General features: G+C 58.3%; 1 protein-coding gene across 1 annotated transcript in view; it reads right to left on the bottom strand.

The window, feature by feature from the left end:
• The window catches only part of ARHGEF39 (Rho guanine nucleotide exchange factor 39), a gene marked incomplete in the record, with an annotated part of 172,684 nt that overhangs the window by 108,166 nt on the left and 48,739 nt on the right, over positions 1-15,779 (bottom strand). Inside the window, 1 exon segment of the mRNA XM_077478238.1 lies at positions 12,590-12,710. Coding sequence (XP_077334364.1) covers positions 12,590-12,710 — 121 coding nt within the window.

Genomic DNA, 15,779 nt, shown 5'->3' with positions numbered 1-15,779 from the left:
CTCTACAACCAGAGACCCCACCCCCTCACCTCTACAACCAGAGACCCCACCCCCTCACCTCTACAACCAAAAACCCCACCCCCTCACCTCTACAACCAGAGACCCCACCCCCTCACCTCTACAACCAGAGACCCCACCCCCTCACCTCTACAACCAGAGATCCCACCCCTCACCTCTACAACCAGAGACCCCACCCCCTCAACTCTACAACCAGAGACCCCACCCCCTCACCTCTACAACCAGAGACCCCACCCCCTCACCTCTACAACCAGAGACCCCACCCCCTCACCTCTACAACCAGAGACCCCACCCCCTCACCTCTACAACCAGAAACCCCACCCCCAAACCTCTACAACCAGAAACCCCACCCCCTCACCTCTACAACCAGAGACCCCACCCCCTCACCTCTACAACCAGAGATCCAACCCCCAAATCTCTACAACCAGAGATCCAACCCCCTCACCTCTACAACCAGAGACCCCACCCCCTCACCTCTACAACCAGAAACCCCACCCCCTCACCTCTACAACCAGAGATCCAAACCGCTCACCTCTACAACCAGAGATCCAACCCCCTCACCTCTACAACCAGAGACCCCACCCCCTCACCTCTACAACCAAAAACCCCACCCCCTCACCTCTACAACCAGAAACCCCACCCCCTCACCTCTACAACCAGAAACTCCACCCCCTCACCTCTACAACCAGAAACCCCACCCCCTCACCTCTACAACCAGAGATCCAACCCCCTCACCTCTACAACCAGAGACCCCACCCCCTCACCTCTACAACCAGAGACCCCACCCCCTCACCTCTACAACCAGAGACCCCACCCCCTCACCTCTACAACCAGAGACCCCACCCCCTCACCTCTACAACCAAAAACCCCACCCCCTCACCTCTACAACCAGAGACCCCACCCCCTCACCTCTACAACCAGAGACCCCACCCCCTCACCTCTACAACCAGAGATCCCACCCCTCACCTCTACAACCAGAGACCCCACCCCCTCACCTCTACAACCAGAGACCCCACCCCCTCACCTCTACAACCAGAGATCCAACCCCCTCACCTCTACAACCAGAGATCCAACCCCCTCACCTCTACAACCAGAGACCCCACCCCCTCACCTCTACAACCAGAAACCCAACCCCCTCACCTCTACAACCAGAGATCCAACCCCCAAACCTCTACAACCAGAGACCCCACCCCCTCACCTCTACAACCAGAGATCCAACCCCCTCACCTCTACAACCAGAGACCCCACCCCCTCTACAACCAGAGACCCCACCCCCTCACCTCTACAATCAGAGACCCCACCCCCTCACCTCTACAACCAGAAACCCAACCCCCTCACCTCTACAACCAGAGATCCAACCCCCAAACCTCTACAACCAGAGACCCCACCCCCTCACCTCTACAGCCAGAGACCCCACCCCCTCACCTCTACAACCAGAGACCCCACCCCCTCTACAACCAGAGACCCCACCCCCTCACCTCTACAATCAGAGACCCCACCCCCTCACCTCTACAACCAGAAACCCCACCCCCTCACCTCTACAACCAGAAACCCCACCCCCTCACCTCTACAGCCAGAGACCCCACCCCCTCACCTCTACAGCCAGAAACCCCACCCCCTCACCTCTACAACCAGAGACCCCACCCCCAAACCTCTACAACCAGAGACCCCACCCCCTCACCTCTACAACCAGAGACCCCACCCCCTCACCTCTACAACCAGAGATCCCACCCCCCCCCCCACCTCTACAGCCAGAGATCCAACCCCCTCACCTCTACAACCAGAGACCCCACCCCCTCACCTCTACAACCAGAGACCCCACCCCCTCACCTCTACAGCCAGGGACCCCACCCCCTCACCTCTACAGCCAGAGACCCCACCCCCTCACCTCTACAGCCAGAGACCCCACCCCCTCACCTCTACAGCCAGAGACCCCACCCCCTCACCTCTACAGCCAGAGACCCCACCCCCTCACCTCTACAACCAGAGATCCCACCCCCTCACCTCTACAACCAGAGATCCCACCCCCTCACCTCTACAACCAGAGACCCCACCCCCTCACCTCTACAACCAGAGATCCCACCCCTCACCTCTACAACCAGAGATCCAACCCCCTCACCTCTACAACCAGAAACCCCACCCCCTCACCTCTACAACCAGAGATCCAACCCCCTCACCTCTACAACCAGAGACCCCACCCCCTCACCTCTACAACCAGAAACTCCACCCCCTCACCTCTACAACCAGAAACTCCACCCCCTCACCTCTACAACCAGAGATCCAACCCCCTCACCTCTACAACCAGAGACCCCACCCCCTCACCTCTACAACCAGAAACCCCACCCCCTCACCTCTACAACCAGAAACCCCACCCCCTCACCTCTACAACCAGAAACCCCACCCCCTCACCTCTACAACCAGAGACCCCACCCCCTCACCTCTACAACCAGAGACCCCACCCCCTCACCTCTACAACCAGAGACCCCACCCCCTCACCTCTACAGCCAGAGACCCCACCCCCTCACCTCTACAACCAGAGACCCCACCCCCTCACCTCTACAACCAGAGATCCCACCCCTCACCTCTACAACCAGAGATCCAACCCCCTCACCTCTACAACCAGAAACCCCACCCCCAAACCTCTACAGAGACCCCACCCCCTCCCCTCTACAACCAGAGACCCCACCCCCTCACCTCTACAACCAGAAACTCCACCCCCTCACCTCTACAACCAGAGACCCCACCCCCTCACCTCTACAACCAGAGATCCAACCCCCTCACCTCTACAACCAGAGACCCCACCCCCTCACCTCTACAACCAGAAACCCCACCCCCTCACCTCTAAAACCAGAGACCCCACCCCCTCACCTCTACAACCAGAAACCCCACCCCCTCACCTCTACAACCAGAAACCCCACCCCCTCACCTCTACAACCAGAGACCCCACCCCCTCACCTCTACAACCAGAGATCCAACCCCCTCACCTCTACAACCAGAGACCCCACCCCCTCACCTCTACAACCAGAGACCCCACCCCCTCACCTCTACAACCAGAAACCCCACCCCCTCACCTCTACAACCAGAGACCCCACCCCCTCACCTCTACAACCGATATCCAACCCCCTCACCTCTACAACCAGAGACCCCACCCCCTCACCTCTACAGCCAGAGACCCCACCCCCTCACCTCTACAACCAGAGATCCAACTCCCTCACCTCTACAACCAGAGACCCCACCCCCTCACCTCTACAACCAGAGATCCCACCCCCTCACCTCTACAACCAGAGATCCAACCCCCTCACCTCTACAACCAGAAACCCCACCCCTCACCTCTACAACCAGAAACCCCACCCCCTCACCTCTACAACCAGAGATCCAACCCCCTCACCTCTACAACCAGAGACCCCACCCCCTCACCTCTACAACCAGAAACCCCACCCCCTCACCTCTACAACCAGAAACCCCACCCCCTCACCTCTACAACCAGAAACCCCACCCCCTCACCTCTACAACCAGAGATCCCACCCCCTCACCTCTACAACCAGAGACCCCACCCCCTCACCTCTACAACCAGAAACCCCACCCCTCACCTCTACAACCAGAAACCCCACCCCTCACCTCTACAACCAGAAACCCCACCCCCTCACCTCTACAACCAGAAACCCCACCCCCTCACCTCTACAACCAGAAACCCCACCCCCAAACCTCTACAACCAGAGACCCCACCCCCTCACCTCTACAGCCAGAGACCCCACCCCCTCACCTCTACAACCAGAAACCCCACCCCCTCACCTCTACAACCAGAAACCCCACCCCTCACCTCTACAACCAGAAACCCCACCCCCTCACCTCTACAACCAGAAACCCCACCCCCTCACCTCTACAACCAGAAACCCCACCCCCAAACCTCTACAACCAGAGACCCCACCCCCTCACCTCTACAGCCAGAGACCCCACCCCCTCACCTCTACAACCAGAAACCCCACCCCCTCACCTCTACAACCAGAAACCCCACCCCCTCACCTCTACAACCAGAGATCCCACCCCCTCACCTCTACAACCAGAGATCCAACCCCCAAACCTCTACAACCAGAGACCCCACCCCCTCACCTCTACAACCAAAAACCCCACCCCCTCACCTCTACAACCAGAGACCCCACCCCCTCACCTCTACAACCAGAGACCCCACCCCCTCACCCCTACAACCAGAGATCCAACTCCCTCACATCTACAAGCAGAGACCCCACCCCCTCACCTCTACAACCAGAGATCCCACCCCCTCACCTCTACAGCCAGAGACCCCACCCCCTCACCTCTACAACCAGAGACCCCACCCCCTCACCTCTACAACCAGAGACCCCACCCCCTCACCTCTACAACCAGAGATCCAACTCCCTCACATCTACAAGCAGAGACCCCACCCCCTCACCTCTACAACCAGAGATCCCACCCCCTCACCTCTACAACCAGAAACCCCACCCCCTCACCTCTACAACCAGAGATCCAACCCCCTCACCTCTACAACCAGAAACCCCACCCCCTCACCTCTACAACCAGAGATTCAACCCCCTCACCTCTACAACCAGAGACCCCACCCCCTCACCTCTACAACCAGAGACCCCACCCCCTCACCTCTACAACCAGAGATCCCACCCCCTCACCTCTACAACCAGAAACCCAACCCCCTCACCTCTACAACCAGAAACCCCACCCCCTCACCTCTACAACCAGAGATCCAACCCCCTCACCTCTACAACCAGAAACCCCACCCCCTCACCTCTACAACCAGAGATCCCACCCCCCCACCTCTACAACCAGAGACCCCACCCCCTCACCTCTACAACCAGAGACCCCACCCCCTCACCTCTACAACCAGAGATCCCACCCCCTCACCTCTACAACCAGAGATCCAACCCCCTCACCTCTACAACCAGAGACCCCACCCCCTCACCTCTACAACCAGAGACCCCACCCCCTCACCTCTACAACCAGAGATCCAACCCCCTCACCTCTACAACCAGAGATCCCACCCCCTCACCTCTACAACCAGAGACCCCACCCCCTCACCTCTACAACCAGAGATCCCACCCCCTCACCTCTACAACCAGAGATCCCACCCCCTCACCTCTATAACCAGAGATCCCACCCCCTCACCTCTACAACCAGACATCCAACCCCCTCACCTCTACAACCACAGATCCAACCCCTCACCTCTACAACCAGAGACCCCACCCCCTCACCTCTACAACCAGAGATCCCACCCCTCACCTCTACAACCAGAGACCCCACCCCCTCACCTCTACAACCAGAGATCCCACCCCCTCACCTCTACAACCAGAAACCCCACCCCCTCACCTCTACAGCCAGAGATCCAACCCCCTCACCTCTACAACCAGAAACCCCACCCCCAAACCTCTACAACCAGAAACCCCACCCCCTCACCTCTACAACCAGAGACCCCACCCCCTCACCTCTACAACCAGAAACCCCACCCCCTCACCTCTACAACCAGAGACCCCACCCCCTCACCTCTACAACCAGAGACCCCACCCCCTCACCTCTACAACCAGAGACCCCACCCCCTCACCTCTACAACCAGAGACCCCACCCCCTCACCTCTACAACCAGAAACCCCACCCCCAAACCTCTACAACCAGAGACCCCACCCCCTCACCTCTACAACCAGAGATCCAACCCCCTCACCTCTACAACCAGAGATCCAACCCCCAAATCTCTACAACCAGAGATCCAACCCCCTCACCTCTACAACCAGAGACCCCACCCCCTCACCTCTACAACCAGAAACCCCACCCCCTCACCTCTACAACCAGAAACCCCACCCCCTCACCTCTACAACCAGAAACCCCACCCCCTCACCTCTACAACCAGAGACCCCACCCCCTCACCTCTACAACCAGAGATCCCACCCCTCACCTCTACAACCAGAGACCCCACCCCCTCACCTCTACAACCAGAGACCCCACCCCCTCACCTCTACAACCAGAGATCCAACCCCCTCACCTCTACAACCAGAGACCCCACCCCCTCACCTCTACAACCAGAAACCCCACCCCCTCACCTCTACAACCAAAAACCCAACCCCCTCACCTCTACAACCAGGGACCCCACCCCCTCACCTCTACAGCCAGAGACCCCACCCCCTCACCTCTACAACCAGAGATCCAACCCCCAAACTTCTACAACCAGAGACCCCACCCCCTCACCTCTACAACCAGAGACCCCACCCCCTCACCTCTACAACCAGAGACCCCACCCCCTCACCTCTACAACCAGAGATCCAACCCCCTCACCTCTACAACCAGAGACCCCACCCCCTCACCTCTACAACCAGAGACCCCACCCCCTCACCTCTACAACCAGAGACCCCACCCCCTCACCTCTACAACCAGAGATCCAACCCCCTGACCTCTACAGCCAGAGACCCCACCCCCTCACCTCTACAACCAGAGACCCCACCCCCTCTACAACCAGAGACCCCACCCCCTCACCTCTACAATCAGAGACCCCACCCCCTCACCTCTACAACCAGAAACCCCACCCCCTCACCTCTACAGCCAGAGACCCCACCCCCTCACCTCTACAGCCAGAGACCCCACCCCCTCACCTCTACAACCAGAGACCCCACCCCCTCACCTCTACAACCAGAGATCCCACCCCCCCACCTCTACAGCCAGAGATCCAACCCCCTCACCTCTACAACCAGAGACCCCACCCCCTCACCTCTACAACCAGAGACCCCACCCCCTCACCTCTACAGCCAGGGACCCCACCCCCTCACCTCTACAGCCAGAGACCCCACCCCCTCACCTCTACAGCCAGAGACCCCACCCCCTCACCTCTACAGCCAGAGACCCCACCCCCTCACCTCTACAGCCAGAGACCCCACCCCCTCACCTCTACAACCAGAGATCCCACCCCCTCACCTCTACAACCAGAGATCCCACCCCTCACCTCTACAACCAGAGATCCAACCCCCTCACCTCTACAACCAGAAACCCCACCCCCAAACCTCTACAGAGACCCCACCCCCTCCCCTCTACAACCAGAGACCCCACCCCCTCACCTCTACAACCAGAAACTCCACCCCCTCACCTCTACAACCAGAGACCCCACCCCCTCCCCTCTACAACCAGAGACCCCACCCCCTCACCTCTACAACCAGAAACTCCACCCCCTCACCTCTACAACCAGAGATCCAACCCCCTCACCTCTACAACCAGAGACCCCACCCCCTCACCCCTACAACCAGAAACCCCACCCCCTCACCTCTACAACCAGAGACCCCACCCCCTCACCTCTACAACCAGAGACCCCACCCCCTCACCTCTACAACCAGAGACCCCACCCCCTCACCTCTACAGCCAGAGACCCCACCCCCTCACCTCTACAACCAGAGACCCCACCCCCTCACCTCTACAACCAGAGATCCCACCCCTCACCTCTACAACCAGAGATCCAACCCCCTCACCTCTACAACCAGAAACCCCACCCCCAAACCTCTACAGAGACCCCACCCCCTCCCCTCTACAACCAGAGACCCCACCCCCTCACCTCTACAACCAGAAACTCCACCCCCTCACCTCTACAACCAGAGATCCAACCCCCTCACCTCTACAACCAGAGACCCCACCCCCTCACCTCTACAACCAGAAACTCCACCCCCTCACCTCTACAACCAGAGACGCCACCCCCTCACCTCTACAACCAGAAACCCCACCCCCTCACCTCTACAACCAGAGACCCCACCCCCTCACCTCTACAACCAGAAACCCCACCCCCTCACCTCTACAACCAGAAACCCCACCCCCTCACCTCTACAACCAGAGACCCCACCCCCTCACCTCTACAACCAGAGATCCAACCCCCTCACCTCTACAACCAGAGACCCCACCCCCTCACCTCTACAACCAGAGACCCCACCCCCTCACCTCTACAACCAGAAACCCCACCCCCTCACCTCTACAACCAGAGATCCAACCCCCTCACCTCTACAACCAGAGACCCCACCCCCTCACCTCTACAACCAGAAACCCCACCCCCTCACCTCTACAACCAGAAACCCCACCCCCTCACCTCTACAACCAGAGACCCCACCCCCTCACCTCTACAACCAGAGATCCAACCCCCTCACCTCTACAACCAGAGACCCCACCCCCTCACCTCTACAACCAGAGATCCAACCCCCTCACCTCTACAACCAGAGACCCCACCCCCTCACCTCTACAACCAGAGATCCAACCCCCTCACCTCTACAACCAGAATGCCCACCCCCTCACCTCTACAACCAGAAACCCCACCCCCTCACCTCTACAACCAGAGATCCAACCCCCTCACCTCTACAACCAGAGACCCCACCCCCTCACCTCTACAACCAGAAACCCCACCCCCTCACCTCTACAACCAGAAACCCCACCCCCTCACCTCTACAACCAGAAACCCCACCCCCTCACCTCTACAACCAGAAACCCCACCCCCAAACCTCTACAACCAGAGACCCCACCCCCTCACCTCTACAACCAGAAACCCCACCCCCTCACCTCTACAACCAGAAACCCCACCCCCAAACCTCTACAACCAGAAACCCCACCCCCTCACCTCTACAACCAGAAACCCCACCCCCAAACCTCTACAACCAGGGACCCCACCCCCTCACCTCTACAGCCAGAGACCCCACCCCCTCACCTCTACAACCAGAAACCCCACCCCCTCACCTCTACAACCAGAAACCCCACCCCCTCACCTCTACAACCAGAGATCCCACCCCCTCACCTCTACAACCAGAGATCCCACCCCCTCACCTCTACAACCAGAGACCCCACCCCCTCACCTCTACAACCAGAGATCCCACCCCCTCACCTCTACAACCAGAGACCCCACCCCCTCACCTCTACAACCAGAGATCCAACCCCCAAACCTCTACAACCAGAGACCCCACCCCCTCACCTCTACAGCCAGAGACCCCACCCCCTCACCTCTACAGCCAGAGACCCCACCCCCTCACCTCTACAACCAGAGACCCCACCCCCTCACCTCTACAACCAGAGACCCCACCCCCTCACCTCTACAACCAGAGACCTCACCCCCTCACCTCTACAACCAGAGACCCCACCCCCTCACCTCTACAACCAGAGACCCCACCCTCTCACCTCTACAACCAGAGATCCCACCCCTCACCTCTACAACCAGAGACCCCACCCCCTCACCTCTACAACCAGAGACCTCACCCCCTCACCTCTACAACCAGAGACCCCACCCCCTCACCTCTACAACCAGAGACCCCACCCCCTCACCTCTACAACCAGAGACCCCACCCCCTCACCTCTACAACCAGAGACCTCACCCCCTCACCTCTACAGCCAGAGACCCCACCCCCTCACCTCTACAACCAGAGACCCCACCCCCTCACCTCTACAACCAGAGACCCCACCCCCTCACCTCTACAACCAGAGATCCAACCCCCTCACCTCTACAACCAGAGACCCCACCCCCTCACCTCTACAACCAGAGATCCCACCCCCTCACCTCTACAACCAGAGACCCCACCCCCTCACCTCTACAACCAGAGACCCCACCCCCTCACCTCTACAAACAGAGACCCCACCCCCTCACCTCTACAACCAGAGACCCCACCCCCTCACCTCTACAACCAGAGATCCAACCCCCTCACCTCTACAACCAGAGACCCCACCCCCTCACCTCCACAACCAGAAACCCCACCCCCTCACCTCTACAACCAGAGACCCCACCCCCTCACCTCTACAACCAGAGACCCCACCCCCTCACCTCTACAACCAGAGATCCAACCCCCTCACCTCTACAACCAGAGATCCCACCCCCTCACCTCTACAACCAGAAACCCCACCCCTCACCTCTACAACCAGAGACCCCACCCCCTCACCTCTACAACCAGAGACCCCACCCCCTCACCTCTACAACCAGAGACCCCACCCCCTCACCTCTACAACCAGAGATCCAACCCCCTCACCTCTACAACCAGAGATCCAACCCCCTCACCTCTACAACCAGAGATCCCACCCCCTCACCTCTACAACCAGAGATCCCACCCCCTCACCTCTACAACCAGAGACCCCACCCCCTCACCTCTACAACCAGAGACCCCACCCCCTCACCTCTACAGCCAGAAACCCCACCCCCTCACCTCTACAACCAGAGATCCCACCCCCTCACCTCTACAACCAGAGACCCCACCCCCTCACCTCTACAACCAGAGATCCCACCCCCTCACCTCTACAACCAGAGATCCAACCCCTCACCTCTACAACCAGAGACCCCACCCCCTCACCTCTACAACCAGAAACCCCACCCCCTCACCTCTACAACCAGAGACCCCACCCCCTCACCTCTACAGCCAGAGATCCAACCCCCTCACCTCTACAACCAGAAACCCCACCCCCAAACCTCTACAACCAGAAACCCCACCCCCTCACCTCTACAACCAGAGACCCCACCCCCACACCTCTACAACCAGAGATCCCACCCCCTCACCTCTACAACCAGAGATCCAACCCCTCACCTCTACAACCAGAGACCCCACCCCCTCACCTCTACAACCAGAGATCCCACCCCCTCACCTCTACAACCAGAGATCCAACCCCTCACCTCTACAACCAGAGACCCCACCCCCTCACCTCTACAACCAGAAACCCCACCCCCTCACCTCTACAACCAGAGACCCCACCCCCTCACCTCTACAGCCAGAAACCCCACCCCCTCACCTCTACAACCAGAAACCCCACCCCCTCACCTCTACAGCCAGAGATCCAACCCCCTCACCTCTACAACCAGAAACCCCACCCCCAAACCTCTACAACCAGAAACCCCACCCCCTCACCTCTACAACCAGAGACCCCACCCCCACACCTCTACAACCAGAGATCCCACCCCCTCACCTCTACAACCAGAGATCCCACCCCCTCACCTCTACAACCAGAGATCCCACCCCCTCACCTCTACAACCAGAGACCCCACCCCCTCACCTCTACAACCAGAGACCCCACCCCCTCACCTCTACAACCAGAGATCCAACCCCTCACCTCTACAACCAGAGACCCCACCCCCTCACCTCTACAACCAGAAACCCCACCCCCAAACCTCTACAACCAGAGACCCCACCCCCTCACCTCTACAGCCAGAGACCCCACCCCCTCACCTCTACAACCAGAAACCCCACCCCCTCACCTCTACAACCAGAAACCCCACCCCCTCACCTCTACAACCAGAGATCCAACCCCCGCACCTCTACAACTAGAGATCCAACCCCCAAACCTCTACAACCAGAGACCCCACCCCCTCACCTCTACAGCCAGAGACCCCACCCCCTCACCTCTACAACCAGAGACCCCACCCCCTCACCTCTACAACCAGAGACCCCACCCCCTCACCTCTACAACCAGAGATCCAACTCCCTCACATCTACAACCAGAGACCCCACCCCCTCACCTCTACAACCAGAGACCCCACCCCCTCACCTCTACAACCAGAGACCCCACCCCCTCACCTCTACAACCAGAGATCCCACCCCCTCACCTCTACAACCAGAGATCCCACCCCCTCACCTCTACAACCAGAGACCCCACCCCCTCACCTCTACAACCAGAGACCCCACCCCCTCACCCCTACAACCAGAGACCCCACCCCCTCACCTCTACAACCAGAGATCCAACCCCCTCACCTCTACAACCAGAGATCCAACCCCCTCACCTCTACAACCAGAGATCCCACCCCCTCACCTCTACAACCAGAAACCCCACCCCCTCACCTCTACAGCCAGAGATCCAACCCCCTCACCTCTACAACCAGAAACCCCACCCCCTCACCTCTACAACCAGAAACCCCACCCCCTCACCTCTACAACCAGAGACCCCACCCCCTCACCTCTACAACCAGAGATCCAACCCCCTCACCTCTACAACCAGAGACCCCACCCCCTCACCTCTACAACCAGAAACCCCACCCCCTCACCTCTACAACCAGAGACCCCACCCCCTCACCTCTACAACCAGAAACCCCACCCCCTCACCTCTACAACCAGAAACCCCACCCCCTCACCTCTACAACCAGAGACCCCACCCCCTCACCTCTACAACCAGAGATCCAACCCCCTCACCTCTACAACCAGAGACCCCACCCCCTCACCTCTACAACCAGAAACCCCACCCCCTCACCTCTACAACCAGAGACCCCACCCCCTCACCTCTACAACCAGAGACCCCACCCCCTCACCTCTACAACCAGAAACCCCACCCCCTCACCTCTACAACCAGAAACCCCACCCCCTCACCTCTACAACCAGAGACCCCACCCCCTCACCTCTACAACCAGAGACCCCACCCCCTCACCTCTACAACCAGAGACCTCACCCCCTCACCTCTACAACCAGAGACCCCACCCCCTCACCTCTACAACCAGAGACCCCACCCCCTCACCTGTACAGTCACAGATATCACCCTACACTTGTGAAGCAGCCTTTCTGCCCCCTCTTTCCTACGAAGTGATAGATTAATGTTATGGAAAGTTATATGGTGAATACCTGCACTGCACAACGAGTGGCGTCTATGCAGTCCGCATGCTTCTTATACAGGGGCAAATACTGTGAGAACTTCTCAAATCCAGAGCCAGACGAGTTCCGTTCCAGAGACATCAGAAGAGACCTACAACATAATACAGAGTCACTGCTCCGCCCCCACACAGTCACTGCTCCGCCCCCACACAGTCACTGCTCCGCCCTCCTCCCACCAGAGATATTAGAAGAAACCTACAATATAATACACAGTCACTGCTCCACCCTCACATAGTCACTGCTCCACCCCTAGAGTCACTGCTCCGCCCTTCTACCACCAGAGACATCAGAAGAGACCTACAACATAATACAGAGTCACTGCTCCACCCCCACACAGTCACTGCTCCGCCCCCACACAGTCACTGCTCCACCCCCACACAGTCACTGCTCCGCCCTCACATAGTCACTGCTCCGCCCTTCTCCCACCAGAGACATCAGAAGAGACCTACAACATAATAGTCACTGCTCCACCCCCACACAGTCACTGCTCCGCCCCCACACAGTCACTGCTCCGCCCTCACATAGTCACTGCTCCGCCCTTCTCCCACCAGAGACATCAGAAGAGACCTACAACATAATAGTCACTGCTCCACCCCCACACAGTCACTGCTCCACCCCCACACAGTCACTGCTCCGCCCTCACATAGTCACTGCTCCGCCCTTCTCCCACCAGAGACATCAGAAGAGACCTACAACATAATAGTCACTGCTCCACCCCCACACAGTCACTGCTCCACCCCCACACAGTCACTGCTCCGCCCTCACATAGTCACTGCTCCGCCCTTCTCCCACCAGAGACATCAGAAGAGACCTACAACATAATAGTCACTGCTCCACCCCCACACAGTCACTGCTCCACCCCCACACAGTCACTGCTCCACCCCCACACAGTCACTGCTCCGCCCTTCTCCCACCAGAGACATCAGAAGAGACCTACAACATAATACAGAGTCACTGCTCCACCCCCACACAGTCACTGCTCCGCCCCCACACAGTCACTGCTCCGCCCTCCTCCCACCAGAGATATTAGAAGAAACCTACAATATAATACACAGTCACTGCTCCACCCTCACATAGTCACTGCTCCACCCCTAGAGTCACTGCTCCGCCCTTCTCCCACCAGAGACATCAGAAGAGACCTACAACATAATAGTCACTGCTCCGCCCCCACACAGTCACTGCTCCGCCCCCACACAGTCACTGCTCCACCCCCACACAGTCACTGCTCCGCCCTCCTCCCACCAGAGATATCAGAAGAGACCTACAACATAATACAGAGTCGCTGCTCCGCCCTCACACTGTCACTGCTCCGCCCCCACACAGTCACTGCTCCGCCCCCACACAGTCACTGCTCCGCCCCCACACAGTCACTGCTCCGCCCCCACACAGTCACTGCTCCGCCCTCACACAGTCACTGCTCCGCCCTCACACAGTCACTGCTCCGCCCTCACACAGTCACTGCTCCGCCCCCACACAGTCACTGCTCCGCCCTCACACAGTCACTGCTCCGCCCTCACACAGTCACTGCTCCGCCCCCACACAGTCACTGCCCCACCCTCACACAGTCACTGCTCCACCCTCACACAGTCACTGCTCCGCCCTCACACAGTCACTGCTCCGCCCCCACACAGTCACTGCTCCGCCCTCACACAGTCACTGCTCTGCCCCCACACAGTCACTGCTCCGCCCTCACACAGTCACTGCTCTGCCCCCACACAGTCACTGCTCTGCCCTCACACAGTCACTGCCCCACCCTCACACAGTCACTGCTCCACCCTCCTCCCACCAGAGATATTAGAAGAGAACTACAACATAATACAGAGTCACTGTTCTGCCCCCACACAGTCACTGCTCCGCCCTCACACTGTCACTGCTCCGCCTCTACACTGTCACTGCTCCACCCTCACACTGTCACTGCTCCGCCTCTACACTGTCACTGCTCCGCCCTCACACTGTCACTGCTCCGCCTCTACACTGTCACTGCTCCACCCTCACACTGTCACTGCTCCGCCTCTACACTGTCACTGCTCCGCCTCTACACAGTCACTGCTCCGCCTCTACACAGTCACTGCTCCGCCTCTACACAGTCACTGCTCCGCCCTCCTCCCACAAGAGGCATCAGAAGAGACCTACAACATAATACAGTCACTGCTCCGCCTCTACACTGTCACTGCTCCGCCTCTACACTGTCACTGCTCCGCCCTCCTCCCACCAGAGGCATCAGAAGAGACGTACAGCATAATAGTCACTGCTTTTAACCACTTCTGCCCCAGAAGATTTTACCCCCTTCCTGACCAGAGCACTTTTGCGCTTCGGCACTGCGTCGCTTTAACTGACAATTGCGCGGTTGTGCGGCGTGGCTCCCAAACAAAATTGACATCCTTATTTTCCCCACAAATAGAGATTTCTTTCGGTGGCATTTGATCACCTCTGCGGTTTTTAATTTTTGTGCTATAAACAAAAAAAGAGCGACAATTTTGAAAACAAAAACGCATTATTTTTTTACTTTTTGCTATAAAAAAATATTCCCCAAAAATATATAAAAAAATGTCCTCAGTTTAGGCCGATACGTTTTCTTCTACGTGATTTTGGAAAAAAGAAAATCGCAATAAGTGTATATTAATTGATTTGCACAAAATTTAAAGTGTCTACAAAATAGGGGATCGTTTTATGGCATTTTGTTAATGGCGGCGATCAGCGATTTTTATCTGCGACATTATGGCGGACACATCGGACAATTTTTGACACGGTTTTGGGACCATTGTCTTTTATACAGCGATCAGTGCTATAAAAACGCATTGATTACTGTGTACACGACACTGGTAGGGAAGGGGTTAACCACTAGGGGGCGATGAAGGGGTTCAGTGTGTCCTAGGGAGTGAGTCTAACTGTGGGGGGGATGGGCTTCAAGTCACATGACAGCGATCACTGCTCCCATGGCAGGGAACAGTGATCTCTGTCATGACACAAGCCAGAACGGGGAAATGCTTTGTTTACATAGATACTTCCTCGTTCTGGGGCTCCGTGACATGATCGCCGGGGGGTCCCGCGAACATTGAGATCCCGTGGGCACGGTCACGCTGTACATGGCAGGTGCCTCAGGCGGTGCTCGTCTGCTATCCCCGGCTCTTAAAGGGGATGTGCAGGTATGCCCATCGCT

The sequence above is a fragment of the Lithobates pipiens genome, unplaced genomic scaffold (genome assembly GCF_037356315.1).
Source record: "Lithobates pipiens isolate NorthernLeopardFrog02 unplaced genomic scaffold, aLitPip1_a1.2 Scaffold_13, whole genome shotgun sequence".
In the NCBI taxonomy this organism is placed as follows: Eukaryota; Metazoa; Chordata; class Amphibia; order Anura; family Ranidae; genus Lithobates; species Lithobates pipiens.
Note: the sequence above shows the minus strand (reverse complement) of the source record. Positions and strands in the feature narration are given on the sequence as shown.